At 52.0% G+C, this 24,972-nt stretch overlaps 9 protein-coding genes across 9 annotated transcripts; 6 read left to right on the top strand and 3 right to left on the bottom strand.

The window, feature by feature from the left end:
- Nucleotides 1–1,249: 1,249 nt before the first annotated feature.
- Nucleotides 1,250–3,520, top strand: CC1G_05708 (ATP-dependent RNA helicase dbp9; the record flags this gene model as incomplete). Its single annotated transcript, XM_001831585.1, has 8 exons — nt 1,250–1,489; nt 1,542–1,711; nt 1,763–2,027; nt 2,082–2,143; nt 2,200–2,376; nt 2,428–2,552; nt 2,602–3,170; nt 3,227–3,520. The coding sequence occupies 8 exons, from the start codon at nt 1,250–1,252 to the stop codon at nt 3,518–3,520; spliced, it is 1,902 nt and encodes a 633-aa protein (XP_001831637.1).
- A 782-nt stretch (nt 3,521–4,302) lies between these two features.
- Nucleotides 4,303–7,035, top strand: CC1G_05709 (hypothetical protein; the record flags this gene model as incomplete). Its single annotated transcript, XM_001831586.2, has 3 exons — nt 4,303–4,678; nt 4,730–6,447; nt 6,506–7,035. The coding sequence occupies 3 exons, from the start codon at nt 4,303–4,305 to the stop codon at nt 6,878–6,880; spliced, it is 2,469 nt and encodes an 822-aa protein (XP_001831638.2). The 3' UTR covers nt 6,881–7,035.
- Nucleotides 7,036–8,573: 1,538 nt separating this feature from the next.
- Nucleotides 8,574–9,320, bottom strand: CC1G_14878 (hypothetical protein; the record flags this gene model as incomplete). Its single annotated transcript, XM_002910855.1, has 3 exons — nt 8,574–8,721; nt 8,784–8,874; nt 9,296–9,320. 3 exons carry the CDS (start codon nt 9,318–9,320, stop codon nt 8,574–8,576), a joined length of 264 nt encoding a protein of 87 aa, XP_002910901.1.
- An 865-nt stretch (nt 9,321–10,185) lies between these two features.
- On the top strand, nt 10,186–12,608 carry CC1G_05710 (carboxypeptidase; the record flags this gene model as incomplete). The annotated part of the gene is made up of 12 exons (XM_001831587.2): nt 10,186–10,535; nt 10,591–10,689; nt 10,745–10,848; nt 10,899–10,961; nt 11,012–11,069; nt 11,125–11,218; nt 11,276–11,351; nt 11,400–11,524; nt 11,583–11,645; nt 11,699–12,302; nt 12,363–12,473; nt 12,526–12,608. The coding sequence occupies 12 exons, from the start codon at nt 10,186–10,188 to the stop codon at nt 12,606–12,608; spliced, it is 1,830 nt and encodes a 609-aa protein (XP_001831639.2).
- Nucleotides 12,609–13,676: 1,068 nt separating this feature from the next.
- On the top strand, nt 13,677–16,148 carry CC1G_05711 (DNA cross-link repair protein pso2/snm1; the record flags this gene model as incomplete). The annotated part of the gene is made up of 6 exons (XM_001831588.1): nt 13,677–14,713; nt 14,769–15,180; nt 15,233–15,399; nt 15,447–15,481; nt 15,531–15,759; nt 15,812–16,148. The coding sequence occupies 6 exons, from the start codon at nt 13,677–13,679 to the stop codon at nt 16,146–16,148; spliced, it is 2,217 nt and encodes a 738-aa protein (XP_001831640.1).
- Nucleotides 16,149–16,186: 38 nt separating this feature from the next.
- Nucleotides 16,187–17,455, bottom strand: CC1G_05712 (40S ribosomal protein S4). Its single transcript, XM_001831589.2, has 5 exons — nt 17,403–17,455; nt 17,163–17,240; nt 16,923–17,103; nt 16,467–16,866; nt 16,187–16,415 (listed from the first exon to the last, which is right to left on the bottom strand). Exons 1-5 carry the CDS (start codon nt 17,403–17,405, stop codon nt 16,286–16,288), a joined length of 792 nt encoding a protein of 263 aa, XP_001831641.2. The 5' UTR covers nt 17,406–17,455; the 3' UTR covers nt 16,187–16,285.
- A 513-nt stretch (nt 17,456–17,968) lies between these two features.
- On the bottom strand, nt 17,969–19,832 carry CC1G_05713 (Sly41p; the record flags this gene model as incomplete). The annotated part of the gene is made up of 2 exons (XM_001831590.2): nt 17,969–19,243; nt 19,293–19,832. 2 exons carry the CDS (start codon nt 19,830–19,832, stop codon nt 18,137–18,139), a joined length of 1,647 nt encoding a protein of 548 aa, XP_001831642.2. The 3' UTR covers nt 17,969–18,136.
- A 388-nt stretch (nt 19,833–20,220) lies between these two features.
- On the top strand, nt 20,221–21,932 carry CC1G_05714 (patellin-5; the record flags this gene model as incomplete). Its single annotated transcript, XM_001831591.2, has 6 exons — nt 20,221–20,910; nt 20,962–21,110; nt 21,168–21,326; nt 21,386–21,451; nt 21,503–21,579; nt 21,637–21,932. The coding sequence occupies 6 exons, from the start codon at nt 20,221–20,223 to the stop codon at nt 21,930–21,932; spliced, it is 1,437 nt and encodes a 478-aa protein (XP_001831643.2).
- A 408-nt stretch (nt 21,933–22,340) lies between these two features.
- CC1G_14879 (carboxypeptidase s) lies at nt 22,341–24,833 on the top strand (the record flags this gene model as incomplete). The annotated part of the gene is made up of 13 exons (XM_002910856.1): nt 22,341–22,741; nt 22,795–22,887; nt 22,948–23,051; nt 23,101–23,169; nt 23,222–23,279; nt 23,340–23,433; nt 23,495–23,570; nt 23,622–23,746; nt 23,802–23,864; nt 23,926–24,191; nt 24,244–24,551; nt 24,601–24,699; nt 24,751–24,833. 13 exons carry the CDS (start codon nt 22,341–22,343, stop codon nt 24,831–24,833), a joined length of 1,839 nt encoding a protein of 612 aa, XP_002910902.1.
- Nucleotides 24,834–24,972: the final 139 nt, after the last annotated feature.

Raw genomic sequence — 24,972 nt, forward strand, 5'->3', positions numbered from 1 at the left:
TAGGAGGTGGCGGTATGTCATTCGACGTGCCAGCGTTTAGAGACCGACCGTGACCAATGTCGAGGCCGCCTTTAGAACGCGGGATTCGATATGATGCAATGAACAATTGCGCCAGAAAACGTGCAGTTAAAGGCATTGATTAGCCTGATATTTTTGGTTGAGACGAGAGTCTGGCTCGGGAGCCAGTGTCATCATCGCCCAATTAATGAGAATGGCCTTTCGCTGACAGTATCTTATCGCGCTCTAGTTCCGAGCGTGTAACAGTAAACAGCAGGCTAATGACTGCGCATCGACGAGGAGTTGGGTAAGGAGGGGCGAGACGGAGAGTCGTTTTTCGCATGTCCAAGGAAGGAATAAAGCCAAGGCAGTCCAGCGCGAAGGACTTCCCTCCATACAAGCGGCCCGAAGGAGGGAGTAGCGTAAAGGACGCGGGTCGCTGAAAGGCGAGTGCGTTCACCACCCCGTTAGTTGAGTTCTTCGTAGGTCTGGACACCGCCAAGGGAGCGACTACTTCAGATCCAACTTCGAAGATCGAATTTAACACGTTAGAAGGCGGGAGAACGGTGTAGAGCATGAGAGCTGTCCGCTCCAGAAACGTTGTAGTATAAGCCAGAGACAGGATGGATGTTAAGATGCCACAAGTCCTTCTCTACCTCATTCTACAGACCATGGGGCCTTATGAGGTGAAGGAGGAGATACACTTCTGTGACTAGGAAAGTGGGGTGCAAAAGGCCAGTCCTGAAATCCAGTGCATTTGAACACCCGGTCGGGGTCACGGAGAATTGTGGCACCGTCAGGATGTTCGAGATCTCGAGCTTTCGCGGTTTCCGATTCTCGTTTTGGTCTGACGAAAGCGGCCGGTAGGTTGGTATCGTTGAGCCAGAAACGAAAGCAGATCTTCGATGTGCCATGTCCAAAGGCTCTTCCAGAGGGTCGGTAGGCCTGTAGAATTTGGGAGACTAGAGAGACCGTATGCTGTTCAGGGTGCAGTCTTGAACTTCGACGCCGATAACACCGTTGGAAATCCACTGCGCTGTGTATGTCGGCCATATGTCTGTGAGAACGTAAGAAAGGGCAGTAGCGCTGAGGTTGAGGTCGTCGCGCAAGACGACGAGCAGCAGCAACTGATTGCGCGGTCCGATGATCAAATCCTGATGAAGTAATCCTCGAAATTTCAAGAAAGCGCTTGGCACTGTTCCTCTTTCCAAAGCCATTGCCAATGCGCTAGGATACCCTCTACACTTTCAACATGGCTCCAGAACACCTCGTCGACAAGAAAACATCATTTTCCAGCTTTGCAAATGTACTGGACAGCAGGATATTGCGAGCCCTAGCGGATATGGGCTTTGCTCGACCAACTCTAGTTCAAGCAAAAGCTATCCCACTCGCTTTGGAAAGTCGAGACATATTGGCAAGAGCACGGACTGGTAGTGGGAAGACTGCGGCGTATTGCATTCCAGTAGTTCAGAAGATTCTGAGTGCCAAAAACGTAGGTACGCGTTCTGTTTTACCTTTTGATTGGTTTTTCTAATTGGAAACAGGGATTGGACGAGGACGATCCCAAACGGAGGGCTACGAGAGCGTTGATTCTGGTTCCAACACGCGAGCTGGCGGAGCAGGTTTCGGGGTACTTGCGGACGCTGTTGGTTTATTGTGATCAAGAAGTTACACTTTGTAATGCGACTTCTGGATCTGCGTCTCATTTACAAAAGTGCGTTCTTGCTGCTTCAGCTGCTTTGAGTATGCACTAATCCGCGTAAAGACAACTACTGGCAGATCAGCCAGATATCCTTATTGCAACACCCTCCCGGACGCTTTCCCTGGTGCAGTCAAAAGCACTATCCCTTGGTTCTATCGACTCCCTTGTCATCGATGAAGCCGACCTTATTCTATCATACGGTCACGACGACGATGTCAGACAACTCTTCAAGGGCTCTCACTTCCCCAAAGTGTACCAGTCATTCTTGATGAGTGCAACCATGACGGAGGACGTAGAAATGCTCAAGGGATTGACGCTTCGTAATCCTGTACGGTTCCTTCTCCTACCGAAAGTTCTCGAGTAACGACTAACTCGGCCACAGGCAATCCTGAAACTGGAGGAAGGAGAGGATGAAGCTGCTTTGCTTACTCAGTACGCTGTTAGGTGAGTCTGACATCTCTCCTGACGCTATGCTGTTCGATATTAACCGTTTTGGTTAGGTGTTCTGAAGTGGACAAGTTCCTTTTGACATATGTCATCCTCAAACTCAAGCTCATCAAGGGCAAGTGCATCATCTTCGTGAACGACGTCGACAGGTCATATCGGTTAAAGTTGTTCTTGGAACAATTCTCGATAAAGAGTTGCGTCCTCAACTCGGAGCTGCCTTTGAACTCGCGGTACGTGACTGTGATCCTCCGTAGACGTTGCATCTGACGAAGCGTGATAAGTTACCATACGGTACAAGAGTTCAACAAGGGTGTTTACGACTACATTATCGCCACCGACGAAGCAGGTGTCCAGGATGAATATGACACGGAAGATGAGGACGAGGGTGATGGGGAGGGAGAGGAATGTGCGTGGTTTGCTGCATCGTACAATTTAAGAGATTAACATCCTTCTAGTTACTTCGACGCAGCGAGGCGAGGCAGACGAAAACGAAGCTTCAGAAGAGGAAGAATCGCCCAAGAAGTCCAAAAACCAAGGCAAAAAACGCAAACGCGTCGACTCACCTGAGCCATCCTCCAAATCCAAAAAACGGAAGCAAAGCAAACATGTCAGTGACAAGGAGTACGGTGTTACACGAGGTGTCGATTTCGTGGATGTTGCTTGCGTCCTCAACTTTGACCTACCCACTTCCTCTCGCTCGTATACGCACAGAGTCGGTCGAACGGCACGAGCTGGTCGAACGGGAATGTCGCTCTCCTTCGTTGTGCCTCGGGAGCTCTGGGGAAAGGATAAGGTTGTGGGTGGATTGCCCAGCGCAGAGCACGATGAGAAGGTGTTTAAGAGGATTGAGAAGGAGCAGGGGGCGAGAGGGAGCACAATCAAAGAGTACAATTTTGATATGAAGCAAGTCGAAGCGTTCCGATATCGAATGCAGGATGCGCTCAGGAGTGTGACGCGTGCTGCTATTCGGGAGGCGAGGGTGAAGGAGCTGAAGACGGAGATTCTGAATTCAGATAAACTGAAGGTCTGCTTGCGCTCGTTTTTCGTTGTCGTGCCTCCACTTACAGAGCCCTTCTGCAGGCCCACTTCGAAGATAACCCCCTTGATCTGGAGTACCTCAGACACGACAAGCCGCTTCATCCTGCCCGAGTGCAGCCTCATATGAAGCATATCCCCAAATACCTCCTCCCTAGGATAGCGCCCGCCGTCAACGCAGAAGCGAGTTCCGGAGCTGAAGGAACAGAATCGAAAGGGTTCGTGCCATTCAAGAAGAACACGAGTAACAACAGGGGCCGTGGTCGGGGAAGAGGGCGTGGAGGTAGCGCTGGCAGAGGGAGGAGGAAGAATGATCCTCTGAAAAAGTTTGGTCGGTGAAGGATCCGGATCCTGGGGATAATTTTCCTATGAACTGGAACATTCAGGGTTGATGTGTTGGGAGTGGGCTTCTGGATGTAGATTGGATGGGTACTAGTTCAATCAACACGTTGGTCGATTGGCGGTGCGAAATTGAGTGCACGCGTTGTTGCGTCCCGGATGACTTCGGCCCACGACTTTATGCGGGACTGCGCCTGCTTCGTCCGACAGTAAAGGTACCTTGAGAGCAACAAGGGTTCAGAGAAACCGGTTAGTTTTATGTTCACCGAAGAAAGCCGCAGATCAGAAAACTGTCGCTTTCAACGGACGTGTCTCCAGTGTCCGGTAGGAATGTATCAGTACTAGAGTTTGTCCAGCTTCAAGCGAACTATTATACTGCATGCAGTGGGCCCTGGCTGACTGCTGTCGTCGATATCGATTTCGAGGCATATTTATCGAGGGTGGCGACATTGATGACGGTTAGCGCCGAGGTTTCGACGGAGGCAGATTGGAAACGCACGCGGTTTCTCCGCGTCTGCCAACGATCTTCGTGATACATCGCGAGCATTAATTTCCTGACCATTTCCCTGCAAGTTCCGGCCACAAAGATGGCTTGGAACGTCTGAAGACCATGAATTTTACGTGTTGCGTTCAGGGAGCAAGGAAAAGGAAACGCCAGCAAAGTCGATGAATGGGGCGGGAAGGGCCAAGGTCTCATGTGATGTTTGGAGATGGAATAGATAAACGTTTAAAACCCTGAATTGTCCTTCTCTTCCTCTTACCACCACACTCATCGCCCCACAATGTCTCCAGCGACGAACACCGCAGGCCACAACACTCCTCGCCGCCGTCTATCGTCGAGGAGGGGCTCGATTACCGCCTCTGACCCGTATGCCCTGCATGCTGACATCAACGAGGCCCCAGACCGTGTATCGTCCAGCAAGCTCACCATCGTCAAGGTCTTGCCGAACCAACATGGAGCGATGAGCCCGCCACCGACGTTGAACGACCCGCCCTCGAGCTTCACCTCAGCGTCGAGGCGTCGAAGCTACAGAATGGGCGCGACGTCACCTCCACCCGACGGGCCACCGCCGGGCAGGCTCAGCTTCGCATTCTCGAGCTTTGGAGGTGAAAACTCTCCTGGACACCATCGAGAGGGATCAACGGGTAGCATTGGAGGTATGTCGACCCCGCCCCCGCTCCAAATCTCTTAGTTGACTGTCGTCATAGCTCCTCCATCACCTACTCTGTCTCCGCGTATGAGGCCGGTCGGCCCTAACCAATCTCCCAGACTCTCAGCAATCGGCGGGTCATCTTATAATCATGGCAAGCCCAGATTAACACCCGAACAACTTGTAGAACTGGCGAGGCAGGCTACTAGCCCTCGTACATTGGCGCAGATCGCCACTGCGAGCAGTGCTGGTCCGTCCTCGCCCGCCCCTGGCAGCCCTATCATGCGATCGCACTCTCCGGCCTTCAGTGCTAGTGGTGCAACCCCCGGTGTTGTCGCTCCTGCGACGTTCACCCCGCTGCCGGATGACATCTATCTCCCTTTCGTGGATCGTCCTTACGAGGTTGCTCAGCTGATCTCCACTCCGCCAGATGCCAAACTCTTTAATCTTTTGGCTCAAACTCTACCAAAGACCTACGAAGGACCTCTCTCATCGCCTGATCCATCGTTCCCGGACGCGATCCTGCTTCCATTGGACCCGGTTCGTTGGACGTACACGCAGCTCCATGCTCATCTCACACAGGTCGATCGGGATGTTGATTCGGATGTGGTTTGGGTAGCCAAGGCGCGCAAGTGTATCATGTCTCACTCGGAGTTGATCTGGGAGAGGGTCAAGGGTTGCTTTGGTGTTCCGCCCGAGTTGGACCACCTCGACTGGGATTGGGAGAGGGAAGAGAGGATGAAGGCAACGTTGAACGAGTTGGAGGGAGGGAGGAAGAGGCATAGCAGTGGGGAGAAGCATAAGGAGAGGATGCGCAGGCTCAGGGCGGAGATTAGGGAGGGTGCACCTAAGCCGACTATTCGAGGCGGCAAGCTGCAGGGTGGGGATAGTGCCAACTGGGAGGCGGAGAGTGCGATCGACGACGAGGAATCGGACGAAGAGTTGGAGGCACCACCAATGACTAAGCCCCAACCAGGTGCGCCGGAAACCCCTGCAACCGCGACTACGCTCGCGACTGAAGACATTTCCTCAGACGAAGGCAAGGTCCCCGGTGGTCACTGGAGCGACTGGGATGAGACCATCGAGTCTCCGATCTATGCCAAGTCCAAGCCTCTCGCTCCAGATGACGCGACAGGTGGCGACGCACAGGAAGAGGATGAAGAGGACGAGGAAGACTTCATCGAGATTGAAGCATTGGTGGCCTCTTCTGACCCTAGTGGAGCGCCATCGCCTGGTTCCAACCCTCCTCCGCTGACGCTTGGCGGGTCTATGTTGTTGAAGGACCCAGAGTTGACGGAAGGGAACCCATTGGGTGATATTGCGGAAGGCGAAGAAGAGGAAGAGGAGGAAGACTCTACCCAAACTCCCGGGGAACCCGCCAAGGAAGAAGTTGCTGCGCAGGAGCAGGAAGAGGAGCTTATCCCTCCAGCTCAGATCCAAGGCTTGCGCATCAGCACTGCTCCCGTCCATGCCTCTGGCAATTATGGTGTCGGTGGCGTTTACGTTGTCCACCATCCTCACCCCCTGCCCTTCCCTTCCGAAAAATCCGAGGGTGGGAACGAACAAGTTGTCTCCAGTGGACACTCGCATCGAGGCTCCTTTGGCAACTCTGCTGGAATTCCTGCCAGTGAAACTGTCACCGCTGGGTCAGGTCTCGCCAGGACCCATTCACGCACTTCTTCGTTCTCATCCATCACTGGCGTGTCCATTGGTCCCTTCTCTCGCTCCGAATCGACTGGCAACTTGGCGGCTCTCATGGCGGCTGCGACCAGCCCGGTAAGTACATGGCCCTGAACTACACGTCTCTTCCATCACTTACAATCATCCTTTATAGGGAAGTGACGCAGGTGATAGCACCGGCTACGCCAGCGACAGCGTTACCGCTGCTCCGCTCGGTGACCGACCTCCTGGTCATCCTCTCTTCGTGAGCAACTTTGCTCGGTTGAACGGATTGCCGACCCTCTCTGGACACGTCCACGGTTCGCAATCACCGCCCCGCGCTCATGGCGCTACCTCACCTCCACCCGGACATTATTCAGGAAAGAGGAGGTCCAAGAGAACCGGGAGTACGAGTGGGTCTGGGTTCGTGGGGACCGTCCCGAGTTCGAGCTTCATCGGAAGCAAGGGGCATGGGGGATTCTATGGCGGAGCGGAGTTGGGTAGGGTGAGGACGAACTCTCAGGGTAGCATGAGGTCCTTCCGTGGATAGGAGTCGTAAAGATATTTTCGGTCAGTGCGTGGGGTTGATTTGGTTTTCATCGGGTTTCTTTGGGACTTTTGTTGTACCAGTTGTCTAGATCCTTTCCATTGACAAGTACATATAGATTCGACTTTGTTGTACAAGGCTAATCGATCGAGTGCACTCGGGATAGTTGGAGGGCTGCCTTTCATTTCATCGGTCTAGAGCCTCTCAGCAGTCCCGTGTATCCCTGCCATTCGGGAATCCTCTTTCTTTAGCGCCATTACTGACCTCACAACAGAATCATCTCCCAGGCCTCAAACTTTCCTTTCATTTGGCTGGGAGGATTGATAGCAAGAATAGCATGGTTCATGATCTGGGAATGAGGGGGTCCGGTATGGCGTCGCCTTGTTTTGGAGATTTCGTGCAGTACAAATAGCTGAGGGTGGACGGGAGAGATACAGCGCCCTCTGGTTCCTTTGCCACTCGCCGTGTCATAGGTCAGACAGAGGGACGTGAGGCCTTCAACTTCCCGCCCTCACTCAGAGCAAGGACTCTCTGCCACGCCGACACTTAAGTTCTCGAATTGTCGGTGTCGGGCAGTCCATGCAGACGCTATTCGGCTATGAAACCATCCGACGACGTTCGGTACGCGTCCCGTGTGTCCGCGGTAGACCTCCAGGCGATATTGGGCGGGTGAGTGTCCCCTTGTTCTGCTGTGCGCCTTGTGGTCTGAACAATTTATTGACACCCCTAGCACTCAGTTTGCGCACTCCTTCGAGCCTGCCGCAACGGGCGATGTCCCTGGAATTGGTCCAGGGCGTATGGTCCATGCCAATATTGCGATCCGGTAATCGTGTTTAGTTTGCATTCATTGGGACCTTGGTGGCTGACCACAATGGTCACAGCCTATTTCACTTTGACGTCGATCGCTCTACCCAGCGGCTTGGAGAATCCGTTCTGAATCCCAACGGAGATTTTTCGACGAGAAATCTCGCTATTTCAACCCTCTCCTTGCTCTTGAAACGACATATTGAAAGCTCAAGGTTGACTGGGGAATGTTTACCAAGTTTACGAACAGTCTACTGCATACGCGACGCTCATCGTTCCTGGCGATGGTATTATGTTGCTACATCTTAAGGACATTTCATATGCAGACCTCAGGCTCTGATATGGTAGCCTCGCTGCATATATTGTGATCACAATGCGATGCGGCTTTCTTGGTCTAGGCCTCTATGATAGCATTAATAGGTCAGCCACTGCGGGGTTCGTCGATTGAAAGGCCTTCCTTCGAATATACAGCTGCGTGCATGGTACTGATGCCAATGATAGCATGAGCAGAACTTTTCAGGGATTCGCCATGTTTATTCACTCTATTTTTTCCCTGAATTCGAATGTCAGGAGGTGCTAATTCGAGCGCCCAAGTGACCTGGGCGCTTACCGGCTCTTACGTAGCAGTGGCTCGCGATCGCACAGACCCACAGAGGGAAGGTACATTTGAAACGTTACTAATACAACCGCATTCATACCTCTGCTAAAACAGATGTGAATTCATTTGAACCGGAATTCCCGACAGCTGGACGGACTTCAAGAGAGGACGCGAGGAGCAGTTGGCATGGGCCCGCCGTTGCGGATGCAGCTTGCAATAAAGGCGGAAGCGTCTCCATCAATTGACACCGACTTTAATTTTGAATCCTGGCATTAAACCGAGTCAGCTACTGTGCTACAAGCCTTGGAGCGAGAAAGAAATAGGTGCCTTGGTTATGGTGGTAACGAATGAATTGAAAGCTTTTGATTCGCCGTTCTTGAATGTACGAGTACCTTCTGTGGCGACTTTCAAGCCAGTCGGTGTGAACTCTACGGCCTTTGCCCTGTACGAGCGCTCAGCATGTCACATACGGAGGCGAGGCCGGAAAGGCCATCCTCTACTTACGTGGTATCACCTGAGACCACGCTCCCAAGGGCCCAGTCGACGAACTCCTTGATGGCCTGGACGCCGTGGAATCGACCAACACATGCAATGTCTAGAGTTGCGCTTGGATCGAAGAAGGTGAGAAAGAAGTTGGGGCCGTTCTTGTCCAATGCGGAGGTAAACCTAGTGGTAAAGGGTCGATGAATGGTCCAGGAAAGAGCGAGCAGCTATGCGGCCTTACAAAAACCATCCATTGCTTGGTTGCTTTAGCGTCCGTCGAGGCAAGGCCGGAGGAGATATGGATGTTGTCGGCTAACTTCATCACGAGGAAGGTAGTAACGGGTTTATGGGGAACTGGGGAAGGGTAAGAGGCTTTTTATACGAGTTGCCCGACAATATGGTTTGGTACATAGTGCAGCTTCAGCAGACCACATGAAAAGCTAGTGGAGTAGCCTTCCAAAAAGCAAAAACAGCTGGAAAGGTACTACCAGAGTAAGCACCTAATAGTTGCCGGTATTCAATTGCTGGCATACCTCGAGGCAATTTATGTATACGCATTCGCTGCAGTCGGGTGAATTGTTTTGACTGGTATCAGCCGTCACCCCGCAGAATTAGCGCCTTCCAGGCAGGGCTTCTCCGAATCATAAAAGAACCTCTTATGCTTCCGTGAACTCCATCGCAACGCGGAATTCCGATAATAGCAGATGCAGTTGAATCGTCAATCTTCGACGCTGAAAGTCAGAGGCTGATAGTAGTCATCGTCGAGGTGTCAGAAAACGGAAGACAGACCCTCTTCCGTCTATTCCAGTGGGGTCAGAAGCACTGACATCACTCATCTCATGATGCTGATACTGGTCAAGGAGACTACTGGCGAACGAGGGTGGTATACAAATTCCGGGAAGCCACTGGCAGAACCCGATGGAAAGAGCGGAGAGTCCTGATAAACAGCCCTGCTGGGATAAAGAAGGACAACCATGAGAACGAGTGCATACACGGTACCTAGTGTACCACATGACTTTCTCCCTTCCTGCCTGGTACCCTCCACCTGGGTGCCGATGAGGAAGGGAAATTGGGCAGCAACATACCATTTTGGGAAGGACAATCTTGCGAAATTAACAACGCCAAACAAGCGCTCAGCCTGGGCGCGCCAGACACGGGCTCCATGAAGCATGATGTCCTCCACCGTGAATGTACAATTGGATTACAAGAACCGGACTTTGTGTGTCCCCCGTAAGTCGGCCTATGTTACAAAACTCTTCAGCACTTCCGTCATGGCAGATTTCTGATGTGCATTTATGTTCTAGAAGCAGGATGGTTATCTCCAGAATCGTTTTGAGGGCGTCCCAGATCCTAGAAATACTCGAAGCTTGACCCCACTTCGTTACGGGTAGCCCCAGACATTGGAAGGCAATCCACGTCAGGGATGCCGTCGACTCAATTGCGCGACGTAGAAGGCAAAACATGGCGTGTTCCTCGTCGAGGAAATGTCGTGAAGACCTTGCTACTCTCCGCAACCGCATGTCTCGCCACCCTTTACTGCGTTACAGTCCTCGATACTGGTGACGCACTTCATCATGCGAGGACAAGCAGGGGGATCAGTCGCATCTTTGGCCGAGCTGAACCTGAGGCGACCACTGATAATTGTCCTCAGCCGCCGGCCATTCGACCGACGAAGCACGCCGACCTCTGGGCGAACCTTTCAGCGCATATAGGTACAGACATGGTATTCCGTCAACATGCAATCGAATGGCTTTCTGGTGCCATTCAAATTCAGTGAGTCATCGTGCCGCTTCCCTACAATCTGTTGACTTATGCACGTCTTATCCAGAACAGAAACCTTCGATGGCATGGGGCCAATCGACGAAGACCCACGTTGGAAGGTCTTTGAACCCTTCCACGAGTATCTCTTGAACACCTTCCCACTAGTGTACGTTATGATCTCTCTGGAGGTCGACAACAATCATATATGACCCGCTGTTTAGGCATGCCTCTCTCAAGTTGACTAAAGTCAATACTTATGGCTTACTCTATGAGTGGGTTGGGTCTGACACGTCTCTCAAACCCATATTATTTCTCGCGCACCAAGGTAGATCATCGGCACTCGGCATCTAGACTCCAATCTCATCACGACTTTAGACGTTGTTCCTGCCGGGAACGTGTCTCAATGGACCCATCCACCATACTCAGGACACTACGATGGTAATCAGCAGCCCTTTGAAGTCTTCCAGTGTCTTACGCCGGACTTTTAGGACAATTAATATGGGGCCGTGGAAGCTTGGACGATAAGGCTGGCGTGATAGGGACTCTGTGAGTGCTTATGAGCGTTGTTCCCTCGAAGACACGCCTGACCCGTGCTGTCCAGCGCTGCAGTTGAAACCCTACTGCAGAATAACTTCAGTCCTACACGGACTGTACTCCTATCATTTGGTTTTGACGAGGAAATTAGCGGCTTCTTGGTCAGTCGGTTCTTGTTCCGCCGTCAACCAGTTAGAAATGACACATTTGCAACACAGAGCGCAGGTACTTTGGCTCCCTTCATCAAGGAGATATACGGCAAAAATGGCGTTGCAATGGTCATCGATGAAGGGCGTGAGTATCGAACCTTATCTTGTCGTTCGTTGCCTTACCATCCGTTAGCTGGTTTCTCGCGCGAGCTTGGGACTTGGCTCGCCACGCCAGGGGTGGCTGAGAAAGGGTTCATGAATGTGAAGCTTGAGATCAGGACGCCTGGTGGCCATGCAAGTGTTCCACCACCCCATACGGTATGCCTCTGAATTCTCAATCGCATGTATGGTACTCAACCGCGGCGTTGTTTTTCAGAGCATTGGAATGCTGGCCGCCCTCTTGGTGAAGTTCGAAGACAGCCCAGTAAAGGCCGAGCTAGTAAGTGCTTACCCTCATCATTCGCTTACTTGGGGCTCACGATGGTGCTGTAGAGCCGGGACCATCCCGTCTACTGGACTCTTCAATGTAAAGCTGAGCATGCGAAGGAGATTCCCGACGACCTTCGCAACACCATCAAGCAGGCAGCCCACTCCGATCAATCACTCAGAGACCTCGAATCTATCGTCTTCCAGAGTCGAGTGGAGGAAAGCATTGTAGGCTTGACGCAGGCCATCGACGTGATCCAAGGGGGTGTCAAAGCCAACGTCCTCCCCGAACAGGCATGGGCGGTCATTAACCACAGGGTTCCCATCTCAGACTCTGTTTCGTCCTTGAAAGAACGCAATACCAACCTGGTCGTGGACCTTGCAAAACGATTCAACTTGACCTTCACGTCATTCGGTCAGGAGATCCTTTCAGAGGCGGACGTTGGAACGCCTAAGGGCTCTCTGATTATGGAGGATTTGGATAATTCAGCATTGGAGCCCGCACCCATCACCCCCATTAGTGGACTTGAAGCGGGAGGCTTTGTCTTCCTCAGCGGCACCATCAAGGGAGCGTTCGAAGCCTGGTCGAAAGCATACCATAGCAACGAGGGCTTCCGTGGTGAGGACGAGGAAATCATCATAGCTCCAAGCATGATGTCTGCGAATACAGGTATGGCTTCACTTATCGTCGCTTAATCGGTTCTGCCTCACCCGACCCACCGTTCCATAGACACGCGATGGTACTGGGATCTTTCCAAGAATATTTTCCGATATAACCACGTTAACCAGGGTGCCAATAACGGTACTGCCCTGAGCTCCGGCATCCACACTGTTAACGAACGTGAGCAGAGATTCCCATTCATTTTTAGAGCTGGTGCTGAAGCAACTTGTAGGCGTTGCGGCAGAAACGTATCTCGAAATGATCCACTTCTTTGCGACCCTCATTCTCAACGCGGACGAATCTACGTCTCTGTGATCTGCGAACCTCATGAAAGAACTCGTCTTCACTGTATCTATGTATTGTATACTACGATTGGATAACAAGCGCTTTCATCTGACAGAAATACTACACAATGCTGTCAGTTTAACTCCACTTCCATCGCGCATTGCTCTGTGGCATCTGATCCTGCGTAAAGGAACGTCGGACAGCGTGAGCAAGTTTGTTAAAAGGGCCAGAGTCTCAGAGGGCGGCAACTTCTTATCCTTGCCTTCCTTCCATGCATCTATAGTAAGCCTATTTAGTTTCAGGGAGACTGAATTGAGGTGCGTGCAGACTGGGAGGTCACCAGACTATCGGAAATTTGAGACGGCGCCGGAAACGCCGAAAAACGCCTTTTAACGAAGGCCTCCCGGATGGCCGTTTCAACAAACCCCAAAAGGTGTTGAAACGGCCTGGAAACGGTCTTCCAACGTGTAGGAAACGCGGCCTGAAACGGCCAATGACAGATGGGCGCCTATTTAATTTTCGGCGAACGGCCTGTCAAACGGCTGTCAACAGGCCGCATGCGTTGGGAGCCAGGGATCAAATTTCCGACAAGGGCAATCACATCGATCCTTTCTGTAAAGTAGCGAGCCAGCGTATATTCGCCGTCTCTCCTGTCTTGAAATGAGAATACCTTACGTGTCAAGTCAGCGGGCCTGACATGGACTCGAAGGCTCCAGGTACATCATTGGCGTCGTACTCATGCTAGATGCGGGTTTGTTTTTGGATACAGACAGCCCACCATCGAAATGGCGTCGGTGTTTAGGTGAAAAACATTTGCGAGAGACATTCACACTGGCAGCAAACTGACAGAGATTAGAGGGTGAGTGTAAGCGTCTTAAATGCCAAAGTTTCTCGAGTCACCACTGTGGGCGCTAACGCGGAGTTTATAACCAATATGAGCGGTTCCCACGAAGGATTTCGGGTCCGCGCTCTTGCGTTGTCTTGGACTCGTCCACTTTCATCGTCCAGCGGCGACCAGCTTTGCTCGTTGTCCTCTGTGCTACCGTCTTGAATCCAATTCATTATCACCTAGACTGTTTCTCGTTGCTGGACAAGAGAATGAAGCAAAAACGAACCCGCACACCGGCAAATGATTCGAGCAGCTCAGTGACGCTTTTGGACTTTTTCGCGACCAAGCCTGGAACAACACCCGTTCAAAGCAAGAAGAGGCCACCAGCGAAGAAAGCATCGTCCGCCTCATCTTCCAAACCTGGACTGTCAAGAACTACCGTTCAGGAAGTCATCGTCATCGACTCTGACTCGGACGACAGCGCGGTGGAGATTGTTGATTTTGTAGGGCGTAAACGGCAGAGGCTGGGTTCTCAGCCAGCGGGGACACCCTCAGGGGGGAATTCCGCCAAAGTAGAGTCGAACGACGCGCTCATCCTTACCAACGATGTCGACAGTCCTTTTGGAGGACCTGTTGAGACCGCCGACACACACAAACGTATTTTCCTCGACGACAATGGTCGTAATCCCGCCTGGGAGAAAGGCGGGTTTGGAAAGCCCGTTCTGCTACAGGAATCCCCGCTTCCTTTGGACCCTTCTAACTCGCCGACGGTTACGCCTCAAACTGCAGGTCATACGAATCTTGAAACGTCTATTGACACTCTGCCTCAGTCTGAGGATGCCAATTCAGCACTGGCGGTTGCTGACGAGACGGCCTGCAGTTCGTCAACCGACATCTGCTCTATCCCAGCGACGAAGGCTGGTTGGGACTTACCAGTGGACATTGACATGACGTTGGATGATTGGGGCACGGGGGACGACGAATTTGTCGAAGAATCGGGGTTTGTTGTCGATGATGACTGTCTCAAGGAAGAGGAAAACGAAGTACTCCGAATAGACGACCCAAGCTGTAGCTCGAGCACTCGGAATCTAGCATCCCGAAGCAACGCTTTCTCGGTCCTCATGTCATCCTTCAAAGAGAACGAAGCGTGGAAGGAAGCAAGTGCCGCAGAGGCCAAAACCCGCCCAGCTAAAGGGGACAGTGGACGACGAAAAGCACCGTTCTACAAGGTCCTACAAGGCATGCCCATTGCCGTGGACGCGTTCAAGTACGGAAAGATACCTGGTGTTACAGCCTACTTCCTCACGTTCGTCTTCCGTCCAAGTTCACCGCGACCTATCTAGTGACCAATTTGTTCACAGTCACGCGCACTCTGACCACTACACAAACCTTTCATCGAGCTGGAAGCATGGGCCGATCTATTGTTCCGAAGGGACTGCCAACCTCATCGTCCACATGCTCTCTGTGGACCGCAAATGGGTAAAGCCCTTACCCATGGACACGCCAACCGTCATCCCAGACACTCAAGGTGTAATCGTCACCCTCATTGAAGCAAACCACTGTCCCGGATCATGCCTGTTCTTATTTGAAGGCCGCCAAACCGTCAACGCCGGAGACACCACCTTCAAATCAGCTTATGTCGGCTCCCCTCGAACATTTCGTTATCTCCACTGTGGAGATTTTAGAGCGTCCCCTCAGCATGTTCTTCACCCTGCTGTTAAGGGTAAAGTTATCGACCATGTGTATTTGGACACGACGTATCTCGATCCCAAGGTCAGCACCCCCATTTCTCGTCCATTGTGTTTCCTGACCGAATACTGAACAGTACACATTCCCTCCACAACCCCTCGTCGTGTCAGCTTGTGCAAATCTGGCTAAGAAGCTAGCCAACGGAGAGTCAACGCGTCAAGCATCTGGGATGTTTTCATCTTGGCTGACTACTTCCAAAGGGAAGGGGAAGGAGGTCGACAAACCGACGTTATTCGTCATTGGGTACGGGTAGCTTTGGTGCGAGAAAGATTTCGCTGACGCGTTTGCAGAACGTATTCGATTGGCAAGGAGAGGATCGTGAAAGGTATATATCAGATTTGCGTCGATGTTCTGTTTGCTCACGACATCTATAGCGGTCGCTAAAGCAGTCGGTAGCAAAATTTATTGCGAAAAACGCAAAGCTGGTCTGCTACGATGTCAAGCTGACCCTGAACTCCACGCCATGCTCACATCCGACCCCGCTGAAGCTGTTGTCCATCTGCTTCCCCTTGGTATGATTTCCAGCGACAAAATGAAGGAGTATCTGGAAAGGTTCGGCGACAAGTACTCAAAGGTCGTCGGGTTCAGACCGACAGGGTGGACGTGAGTTCTGATGGGGCATCGGAAAACAGTGGTACTGACGAGAGTTATGCAGATATGTACAGCCCTCAGGGACAGACCAGCAGCCAAGCGTGAACACGATCCTCACACGCACAGTTCAGAAACCGTTCACTTATGAGGACCTCAAACCCAACGGGAAATCCACCAGCACGATCCTGATGTATCCTGTCCCATACTCTGAGCATTCCTCCTTTTACGAATTGACTTGCTTCGCCATGTCGCTCAACTGGACGAAAATGATCGCCACGGTCAACGTAGGCAGCGAGCGGAGTAGAGGCAAAATGACGAAATGGTTTGGCAAGTGGGAGGCGGAGAGAAAACGCAGGGGAAAGGTAGAAGTAGTCGCACACAGACACATAGAGTACTGGTAGACGGAAACCATACCTCACAAATATAGCCAACCATCTTAGACCCGCAGAGCATAATGGTGCATGAATATGTGTCAGTCATGTAGGCATACAGGACATAATGTGGCCATGGGATGAAAAAGGTGAAGAAAGAAATGCGTTTATTGATCAGCTGCTGCCCGCTTTCTCCTGACATCACGCTCCTCGGCGATGGTGAGCTTGAGACCCTTGCCCTTGGGCAGCGAGATCCAGGCCTTGGTTCCCTCACCAATAACGAAAACGTTGGAAACACTGAAATTTGGTTAGCCGGGAATTAAGACACGGAGATAAAATGTGACATACCGGGTGGCGAAGGTTCGGTCTAGCGAATCCTTGATGTGGACGATATCGAAACCACCAACGTGCTTCTCCTTGTGCACAATAGTACCAGCCCGTCCCATGTTACGACCACCAGTCACGATAACGAGGTTGCCGGTATCGAACTTGACAAAGTCGGTGATTTTGTTTTGCTCAAGGTCGAACTTGACGGTGTCGTTGACCTTGATCAAAGGATCGGGGTAACGGATGGTTCGTCCGTCGTGGGTGACAACGTGAGGAACACCGCGGGCACCAAGAGCGACCCTCTTGACCTTCAAGAGCTTGTAGGTGGCCTCTTCGGGGGTGATGCGGTGGATGGTGAATCGGCCCTTGACATCATAGAGCAGGCGGAAGTGTTCGCCAGACTTCTCGATGGAGATCACATCTATGTTTCCGCTTGAGCAAAACTTCTCCCAAGTCCTCCAAAAACCATAAACGCACCCATGAAACCAGCGGGGTAGGTGGGATCGGTGCGGACCTTGCCGTCGATTTTGATCAAGCGTTGCTTGACGATAGAAGTGACTTCACGGCCAGTCAAAGCATACTTTAGACGGTTGCGGAGGAAGACGGTGAGGGGGAGGGACTCTCGGAGCTTGTGGGGACCAGGAGAAGGACGAGAGGCCTGTTCAACAAGAGAAATCAGCCCTGTACGCGAATAGATGCAAAATTTAAGAAACGCACATAGGTACCACCGAGCTTGTCCAACATCCATGAGGAGGGCGCAGCAAGGCGCTTCAAGTGCTTTTTAGGTCCCCGGGCCTGTCGAAAGTAGAATCAGCATAAGGTTACTTGCGCATCGCCGTCGAGTCCACTGCGAAGGTCATCCAAGCGCAAAACGACGCATCCAACGCCATCCAACGGGAATTTCGGGATGAAACCTGGCGATAGACTCGAGCAGCAGTCTCCGAGCACACCACGAACCATTTTGCGATGCCGTCTGCGTAAGGGGTCTTGAGGAGGGTGGTCGTCGTCGTCGTCGCCGCGAGTGTGTTTTGTGTACTCAAAATCCGGAGCACGTGAGAAACGAAGGTTTGATGGCTCGGCCAGTCCGGCGGGCGGAGATTGATCGACCCCTGTCCATTGCAGGAGACACGTCTACTTTTCAGAGGCACTGAACGACGTCTTATGGCAATGGCTCAAGGGCACATATCGTGCTCTGAAGCGTCTCTAGAATCACAGTCTGTTGCCGGGTAACGACTCGCGATTTGAAGCGAACCCGCGTTTATGATCCACCGCTTGATTGCCTCGACACAACCTCGACATCCACGGTCGGCATACCGGACGCACCTGTGAACTGGACTGTGTCGACGACCTTCATGGCGCACACCCTCGCACACCATGTGTGTGTGTGTGTGTGTGTGAACATGGATTGCAACCTTGGCGAGGAGGTTGGTCGTTGCAGTGGAAAGAAGCATTGCACTTGATTGCCAATGACCATCCGCTCCTCCAGAACACTAAGCAACAACTGTATTGGAATTCGTGATCACGAACATATCCATTCCCCATCTTCTCGAGGCTCACTCCCACAGCTCTACCTCAAACTACGCAAACATCGAAAACATCGGTCTACATTCCAAACTACAATTAAGTATCGTCAAAGTCCTTGTAAAGTACAATCCATATGATCAAAGATATCACATCACAATCGTAAAATATCATCCAGCAACAGCCGCGACGCGGTTGTAATGCTGCATCCCTGCATAACCAACATTCTTCGGAAGAGGGGCATTGCGCACGGGAGGGGAATGCGAATCGACAGAAGGCGGAGGGGATGGGTACGAGTTCTTCCTAAAGTGTTCCGGCTCTTCTTTCATAGATTGCAAACGTGCGTCGACAGTTTTGACGAAAGAGTTCGTGGGTGGCGCCTGGGGAGTTCGGTGGTGGGGATATGATGAAGTATTGTGGTAGAGGCCCTGTCCGTCTTTCGATGAAAGCGAGAGCCCACGTGCGCGGCTGTAGGTGCTGGGATTGTAAGTGCCCGACCCCAACCCGGTCGTCTCCGTCACCTCGAACTCGGGAGGAGTGTCCGTCCCCATCATCATCCGCGAATCCTCCTTGGTGCTGGGCAGCGTGAGGCTGTTGACGGCTTCCATCCTTCGAATCTTCTTCTCCCCCTTCTCCACGTCACCTTTGGCATTGTTGTACATGTACAAACCAGCAAAGGTGAGGCAGATTCCAAAGGCTTGGATGGGGTGGATTCGCTGCGAAAACCACACAATGGCAATGCAGATGACGGCCACCCGCTTGATGAGCGAAGCGATAGAATAAGTAACGGGTGATGTCGAGGAAAGGAGGATGAACGCAATGAGGTTCTGTGCATAGTGTACAGTTCCGTTCATGAAGAAGTAGTAGGACACTGAATGGCGGGGTTCGTGTCCGTGACTTGGGTGGACGACGTGATTGTGGTTTCGGCTGGCGAGAAGGACGGGAAGATCATGATAGAGCCACAACGGAATCATTAATAAGAAGGCCATCCCAGAGGAGTAAAGGAGGAGGTTGAGCTTGTCGAGTTTATGCGAAGGGGCCGACGATCCCGAGGGGTTTGTGGGCATGATCTTCTTGAAGAAGATATTCGAGCTAACGAATACCAAAGCTGATCCAAATGCGCACAAAAGGCCAACGGCATTGGATGCAGAAACATCAAACGAGCACGCCAGCATGACACCGATGGTGAGGGGGAGGAGGGAAATGTAGGTTTTGGTGGAGTAGCTGACACCGAATAGTAGGGCATAAGCCGCAACGGTAAACAACGGGGACAGTGCCTGTCTGTGGCTTTAGTATCATTCGGAAAGCGTTAGCACTGGGACTAACCTTGATGGTGTGTACAGTGCTAACAGGGATCCTGGAAATGGCAATACTGGAGAAGATATGGCCTCCGACCTGGAACAGGCCCATGGGAAAAGTGCTGAATACAATCTCCTTCGTCGGTGGGCGGAAGCGGGTGAAGCGGACGAGGGGTGACATGAATAGCAGGCAATAGGCCGCTACGAAACCGAATTGGACAAAGGTGAGGGTGATCGGGTAGCGGAATTGGGTGAGGATAGCCTTGCCCGTGTTTGACGATAGAGCGGACGACGTGTACCAGAGGCCGCACATGAAGATAAAGGCGATATTCGAGTTGTTGGGCGCAGCAGTGAGGGTTCGGTTGGACCGACGGTTTGAGGCGGGCAGGAATTGCACCACGGCATTCTTCATGTCCTCCACCAACATAACTGCATTGGACCCTAGCCGTTGAAGCCAAGGCTTCTCGTTCTTCCACAATGGACTATCCATTGGAAGCCTTCCCGACTGCCACATTGTGTTCGGGCGACTGTATGGGTCCTGGTGGTGTCCATAGTTGGATTTATACATGGGGGCGGGGAGTGTCGACCGGGAATAAGTTGATTAGGGCTTGCAGTGAATATTGAAGAGCATGCGCCGGGGAGCTCTTGGGAGAATTAAATAGAGAATAAGGCAACTGGTCGTCTAGCGAAAAGAGCGAAAGGGCCTTCAAGGACAGCTGGGTATCAGGACGACGACGGCGACAGCGACGAATGCAGTGACAGCAATGAATTTCCAGATCTTCAAACAACGAAGCCATTCGAGTGTGGGAAAGTATTATTAGTAAGCAATCTAATCAGATACAACGCCAAGGTACGATCACACCCAAGAACTAGACTCTGCAGCAACGACTTGCACCACAACCTAATCGTGACCGACACGCTCTATACACGTTTCGATATCCTTATAATCGTTATCAATGTCGGAATCAGCCACAGCACCTGCCCCTTCTCCTGCTCAGGCACCGGCAGTCCCAGAACCCACTCCCCAACCAGATCCCAACGTCGACCAGAACGCGGCCCCAAAGCCCGAAGAACCTAAAGCTACTGAGCAAGACAACGGGAACGCCGTGCCTGCACCGTCGGAAGCTCAACTTCCCGCAGATTCCGAGAAGACTGAGGAGCCAGCTGTTGTAAAGGCCGCGGAGACCCCCTCTGCGACCGTCGACGAGACGCCAGCAAAGCCTGCCCCAGAGCCTACACCAGAGGTTCCCCAAGCACCCGCAACGCAGCCTGAACCCACCCCTACCGTGCCAGAGGAGCCGAAGATGACTCAGGACCCGACAGTTACCAAGTCTGAAGCCGCACCCATCGAGACCACTGCAGCTGCACCTCTTGCTCCAACCCCAGCACCCGCACCGGCAACATCTGGTGAACCGAAAGTAGAGGAGGTAACCACGACAAGCTCTGCAGCGGCTGCGACGAAGGCTGAGCCTGTTGCAACCCCTGATGCTCCAGCTGCGACCGCTACCGCTGCAGTTGGGGAAGCGCCCAAAGCTGAGGAGAAGCAGCCCGCTTCTGAAGCTGCCGACAAGGATGCAGATGAACCCCAGAGCACACTCACGAAGCGATTTACCACCGCCGAATGGGAGGCACTGAAGAAATTCAGGGTGAGTCTACCTCCATTCTCACCGTAACCAACTACTGACCCCCATGGACAGGCCGATCTTCCCAACATCTTCGAGGAAGCCTTCCCAGACCGCAAAGACGCCAGAACCGCAGTCGTCACGATCTGGGGCGTTCCTTTGGACCCGAACGGTGCGAAGGATGCGCGCGCCAGCGTCGTGCTGATGAAGTTCTTGAGGGCCAGGTGAGTCTTGTATGTCCCCGGACACCCGTCATACAACTCACACCCCAATCCATGTAGAAACCTTAATCCAACTGCCGCACGGGAAATGCTTGTAGGCACCCTCAGGTGGCGCGAGTCATTCAACATCGAAGCTGCACTCAAGGAAGAGTTTCCTCAAGACCTGTTTGGCAAGCTTGCCCACGTTCACGGCGTTGACAAGGAGAACAGGCCTATCGTGTAAGTAGACACGGTTCTTGGTTACTTGCTCACCTCAGTTAACTTGTGATGCGCAACAGTTACAATCTCTATGGCGCCAATCCTGACATCAAGGCCGTCTTTGCTGATGTTCAGCGCTTCATTCGGTGAGTCAAGGCCGCGTCTCCGGTGATCTTTCTGCTGACCTCAATGCACAGTTGGCGTGTTGCCCTCCAAGAACGCTCCACTCGCCAGCTCGATTTTACCGAAGTCGACCAAATGATCCAAGTCCACGGTATGTCTCAATACGTTGACTTCCCGGCCAAATGGGACTCACTCTGTGTTCGACCAGACTACGAAGGTGTAGGACTCACCAGTCGCGACGCCAACTCCAAAGCGGCCGCCTCCGAAGCAACCAATATCTTCCAAAGCCATTACCCAGAACTCCTCTACAAGAAGTTCTTCATTAACGTTCCTACAATTCTCAACTGGATTTTCTGGGCTTTCAAACCTATCATCCCCGCTGCTACGCTTGCCAAGATGTCGGTCGTGGGATCTGGAACGTCTGCCATCAAGAAGGCGTTGGGCCCGCATATCGATGACAATAACCTCCCAAAGCGTTATGGAGGTGCCTCAGAGGCGTTCTGAACACTCGACATTTCAATGACTTCTAACGAATCTTGTGCTATTTGCTACTAATATTTTCTTTCCGACACCTTGGAACCATCTAGTCTTTTCACTAATGCTTTTCTTGTACATCGTAGCATGAGGGTACCCTCGTCCACTATACCCTTGTAATTCGCCATTCTGCTATTATTTGGACTCTTCTAGCGTTTCAACGAACATCAAAACCTCGATGGCGTCATATGTACACCTCTGCGACTTTGTCGGTGCCGCGCTGAACATGGTTCGCGCACAAGGTACTATGTCTTGATTGAACAACAGGTACAAGGGGGACGGACTGACAAGGTGCAGCTCTACTGACTCAGACATGCTCTTACGACTATCCTAGGCGCTCTTAATATCGCCGAGCCCTCCTTCCCTCCCTCGACCACCATGTCCTCCACCAATTCCCCCACCCGCACAAGGAGCAGACATCGAAAGAAGTCGAAAGAAGCGCTCCATATCCGCGTCGAGAAGCATGTCGAGGTTCATAGTGACCCAGACGTCGCTCCGTTTACCGTCTCTTCTGGGAACAGCCGCCAGTCGAGGGCCTCGAGCTCAACTTCAAAGTGTTTGATCACCCTCTTCCTGGTGTTCCATGTGGTGTATATGGCGTACCTTGGAATTGCATGGTGGAATGATCATGAGATGCACGAGCTGGGCGAGTGTGCTCAGCCTGGTGAGTTGGTTCCGAGGCGTCATTATGAGCTATGGGAGAAGGTGAATAGGGGACTGTCGAGTGAGAAGTTCAAGATGAAGGCTATCACATTGCTCGGAGATGCTGTTAGGATACCGTAAGTCAATGCTTCAAATCTCATTTCTACTGCTAATGAATGTATTTCGAAAGAACCGAGACGTATGATAACATGGGGGAAGTTGGAGAAGATCCTCAATGGGACAAGTTCATCCCTTTCCACGCGTACTTGAAAGTTGCGTTCCCGTTGGTGTATGCAATTGCTTTTCCCTGCCTTTCTTCTCGATATACTTAGCCTCGCTATAGTCACTCTTCTCTCAAGTTGACAAAGGTCAACAAGTTTGGCCTTTTGTATGAATGGAGGGGAACACAACCAGATCTTAGGCCCATTCTTTTAGCCGCGCATCAGGGTGCGTTTGTTATCGAGCACAGAGGTGCACAATCTCACTGATCGGTTAGATGTCGTCCCCGTCGAGAACTCGACAAGGTCGTCATGGGTACATGAGCCATTCTCTGGATACTACGACGGTTAGTCCTTTCCTGTTTTGAGAGACCCAGTCTAACTTTTGACTTCCTATAGGCGTGCGGATCTGGGGCCGCGGGAGTTCGGACGACAAATCAGGCCTCGTTGGATCATTGTAAGCCATCCTTCCTTACATCCGTTAAGGCAGGGACTGAACCTGCTCGATCACTTTCAGAGCTGCTGTAGAAACTCTGCTTCAATCTGGGTTTCAACCCGAACGGGGCGTTGTCCTAGCATTTGGGTTTGACGAAGAAGCCAGTGGTTTCCATGTGGGTCGCAATTATTAAAACGACCATGACGATGAAATGCTGAACGTTGTTATCGTGTTAGGGTGCCGGGACGCTCGCAGGCGCAATCAAGGACATCTATGGAGAGAAGGGGATCGCTATGATTGTGGATGAAGGAGGTGAGTGCAATGAATTCCATACGTGAGGACTGAAACGATGATCCGTGCTAGCTGGGTTTTACAACCAATTCGGTTCGGTTATTGCCTTGCCTGGAATTGCTGAAAAGGGTTTGTACAACATCCGCGTCGAAGTTCGAACGCCGGGAGGACATTCGAGTGTTCCTCCCGACCATACGGTGCGTCCATTCTACCCTGGTCTGTGAATCATGGCTTAGCAGAAGGCGCCCATAGAGTATTGGCATCCTGGCTGATATCCTTTCACACTTGGAGAAGAACCCTTTCCCCGCACCTCTGGTACGTTGGATACGGTTGAGCGAAAGGAGAGGAAGGCAACTGAACATGAATTGCACTTTAGACCAGGAATCAACCGCTGTTCCAGTCGCTCCAATGCGTTAGTCGGCACGCCAAAGCCGTCTCTCCTTCCTTGCGACACACTATCCGATGGTCCCTTTATTCCAACTTGCTGCTGAAGCTGGTCGAGCGAAAGTTGTTTAAGAGTTCCTTGTTCAAGAGTCTAGTCGGCACGACTCAAGCTATTGACATGGTCCACGGAGGTGTCAAGAGTAACGCGTTACCCGAAGATGCATGGGCTATCGTGAACCATCGTGTTTCTGTTACGAGGTGGGTGGTCAGCTGCAACATTCGCGAACAATGCTGAGGTGCAAACCTACAGTTCATTGGGCGAAGTCCAGAGGCGTTATGTCGAGTTGCTCAAGCCCCTGGCGAAGCGCCACAACTTAACTTTCACCGCCTTCGACAAGGTCATCCTGGGCGAACACGGTGCGGAATCCCCGCGTCAATTGGTCGTGAAGAACGCGACGCTTCATGGATTGGAGCCTGCGCCCGTCACTCCAACCGGCAAGGATTCGGGAGCATACCAGTTGTTGGCTGGAACCATCAAGGCGACGTATAGGTCTCACCGGGGTTTGAATAGCTCGGATGAGATGGTTATAGCGCCTGGCATGATGCCGGGGAATACTGGTGCGTTGTCCTTGCGCGGTTGGCGTCCGCGACTAACGTGAAGCTTCAGATACCCGGTATTATTGGGACCTCACGGATAACATATTCCGTTACAACCATTACCACAACCTGATCCCTGCTGCACGAGGTGTGCATACGGTTAACGAACGTAAGTCGCAATGTATGTTCCTGGAATTACCGGCTAATGAAGCGTCTTCAGATATTGAAGCCGACGTGTTTGTCGAGATGATTCGTTTCTTCGTGACCATCATCCTCAATGCGGACGAGGCCACCAACTTGTAGGATAATTGTTATAACGGACTTGTGTGTGTTTAGCTAGAGACAATGGACTCTATTCAATTTCGGACGCGTCGTGAGCGGGAGAAGAAGCGCCAAGAAAACGCGGAAAGAAAGTCGCGTGACGCAGTGGCGTAAAACTATA

This window comes from Coprinopsis cinerea (genome assembly GCF_000182895.1).
Source record: "Coprinopsis cinerea okayama7#130 chromosome 7 map unlocalized cont3.7, whole genome shotgun sequence".
Lineage (NCBI taxonomy): Eukaryota > Fungi > Basidiomycota > Agaricomycetes > Agaricales > Psathyrellaceae > Coprinopsis > Coprinopsis cinerea.

Excerpts from the sequence above, each read along its gene's own strand:
- CC1G_05712 (XM_001831589.2), bottom strand. Across the intron at positions 16,867-16,922 it reads CTACCCCGCTGGTTTCATGG|ATGTGATCTCCATCGAGAAG; the intron begins GTGCGTTTATGG and ends GCGGAAACATAG. Across the intron at positions 16,416-16,466 it reads GACCGAACCTTCGCCACCCG|TGTTTCCAACGTTTTCGTTA; the intron begins GTATGTCACATT and ends ACCAAATTTCAG.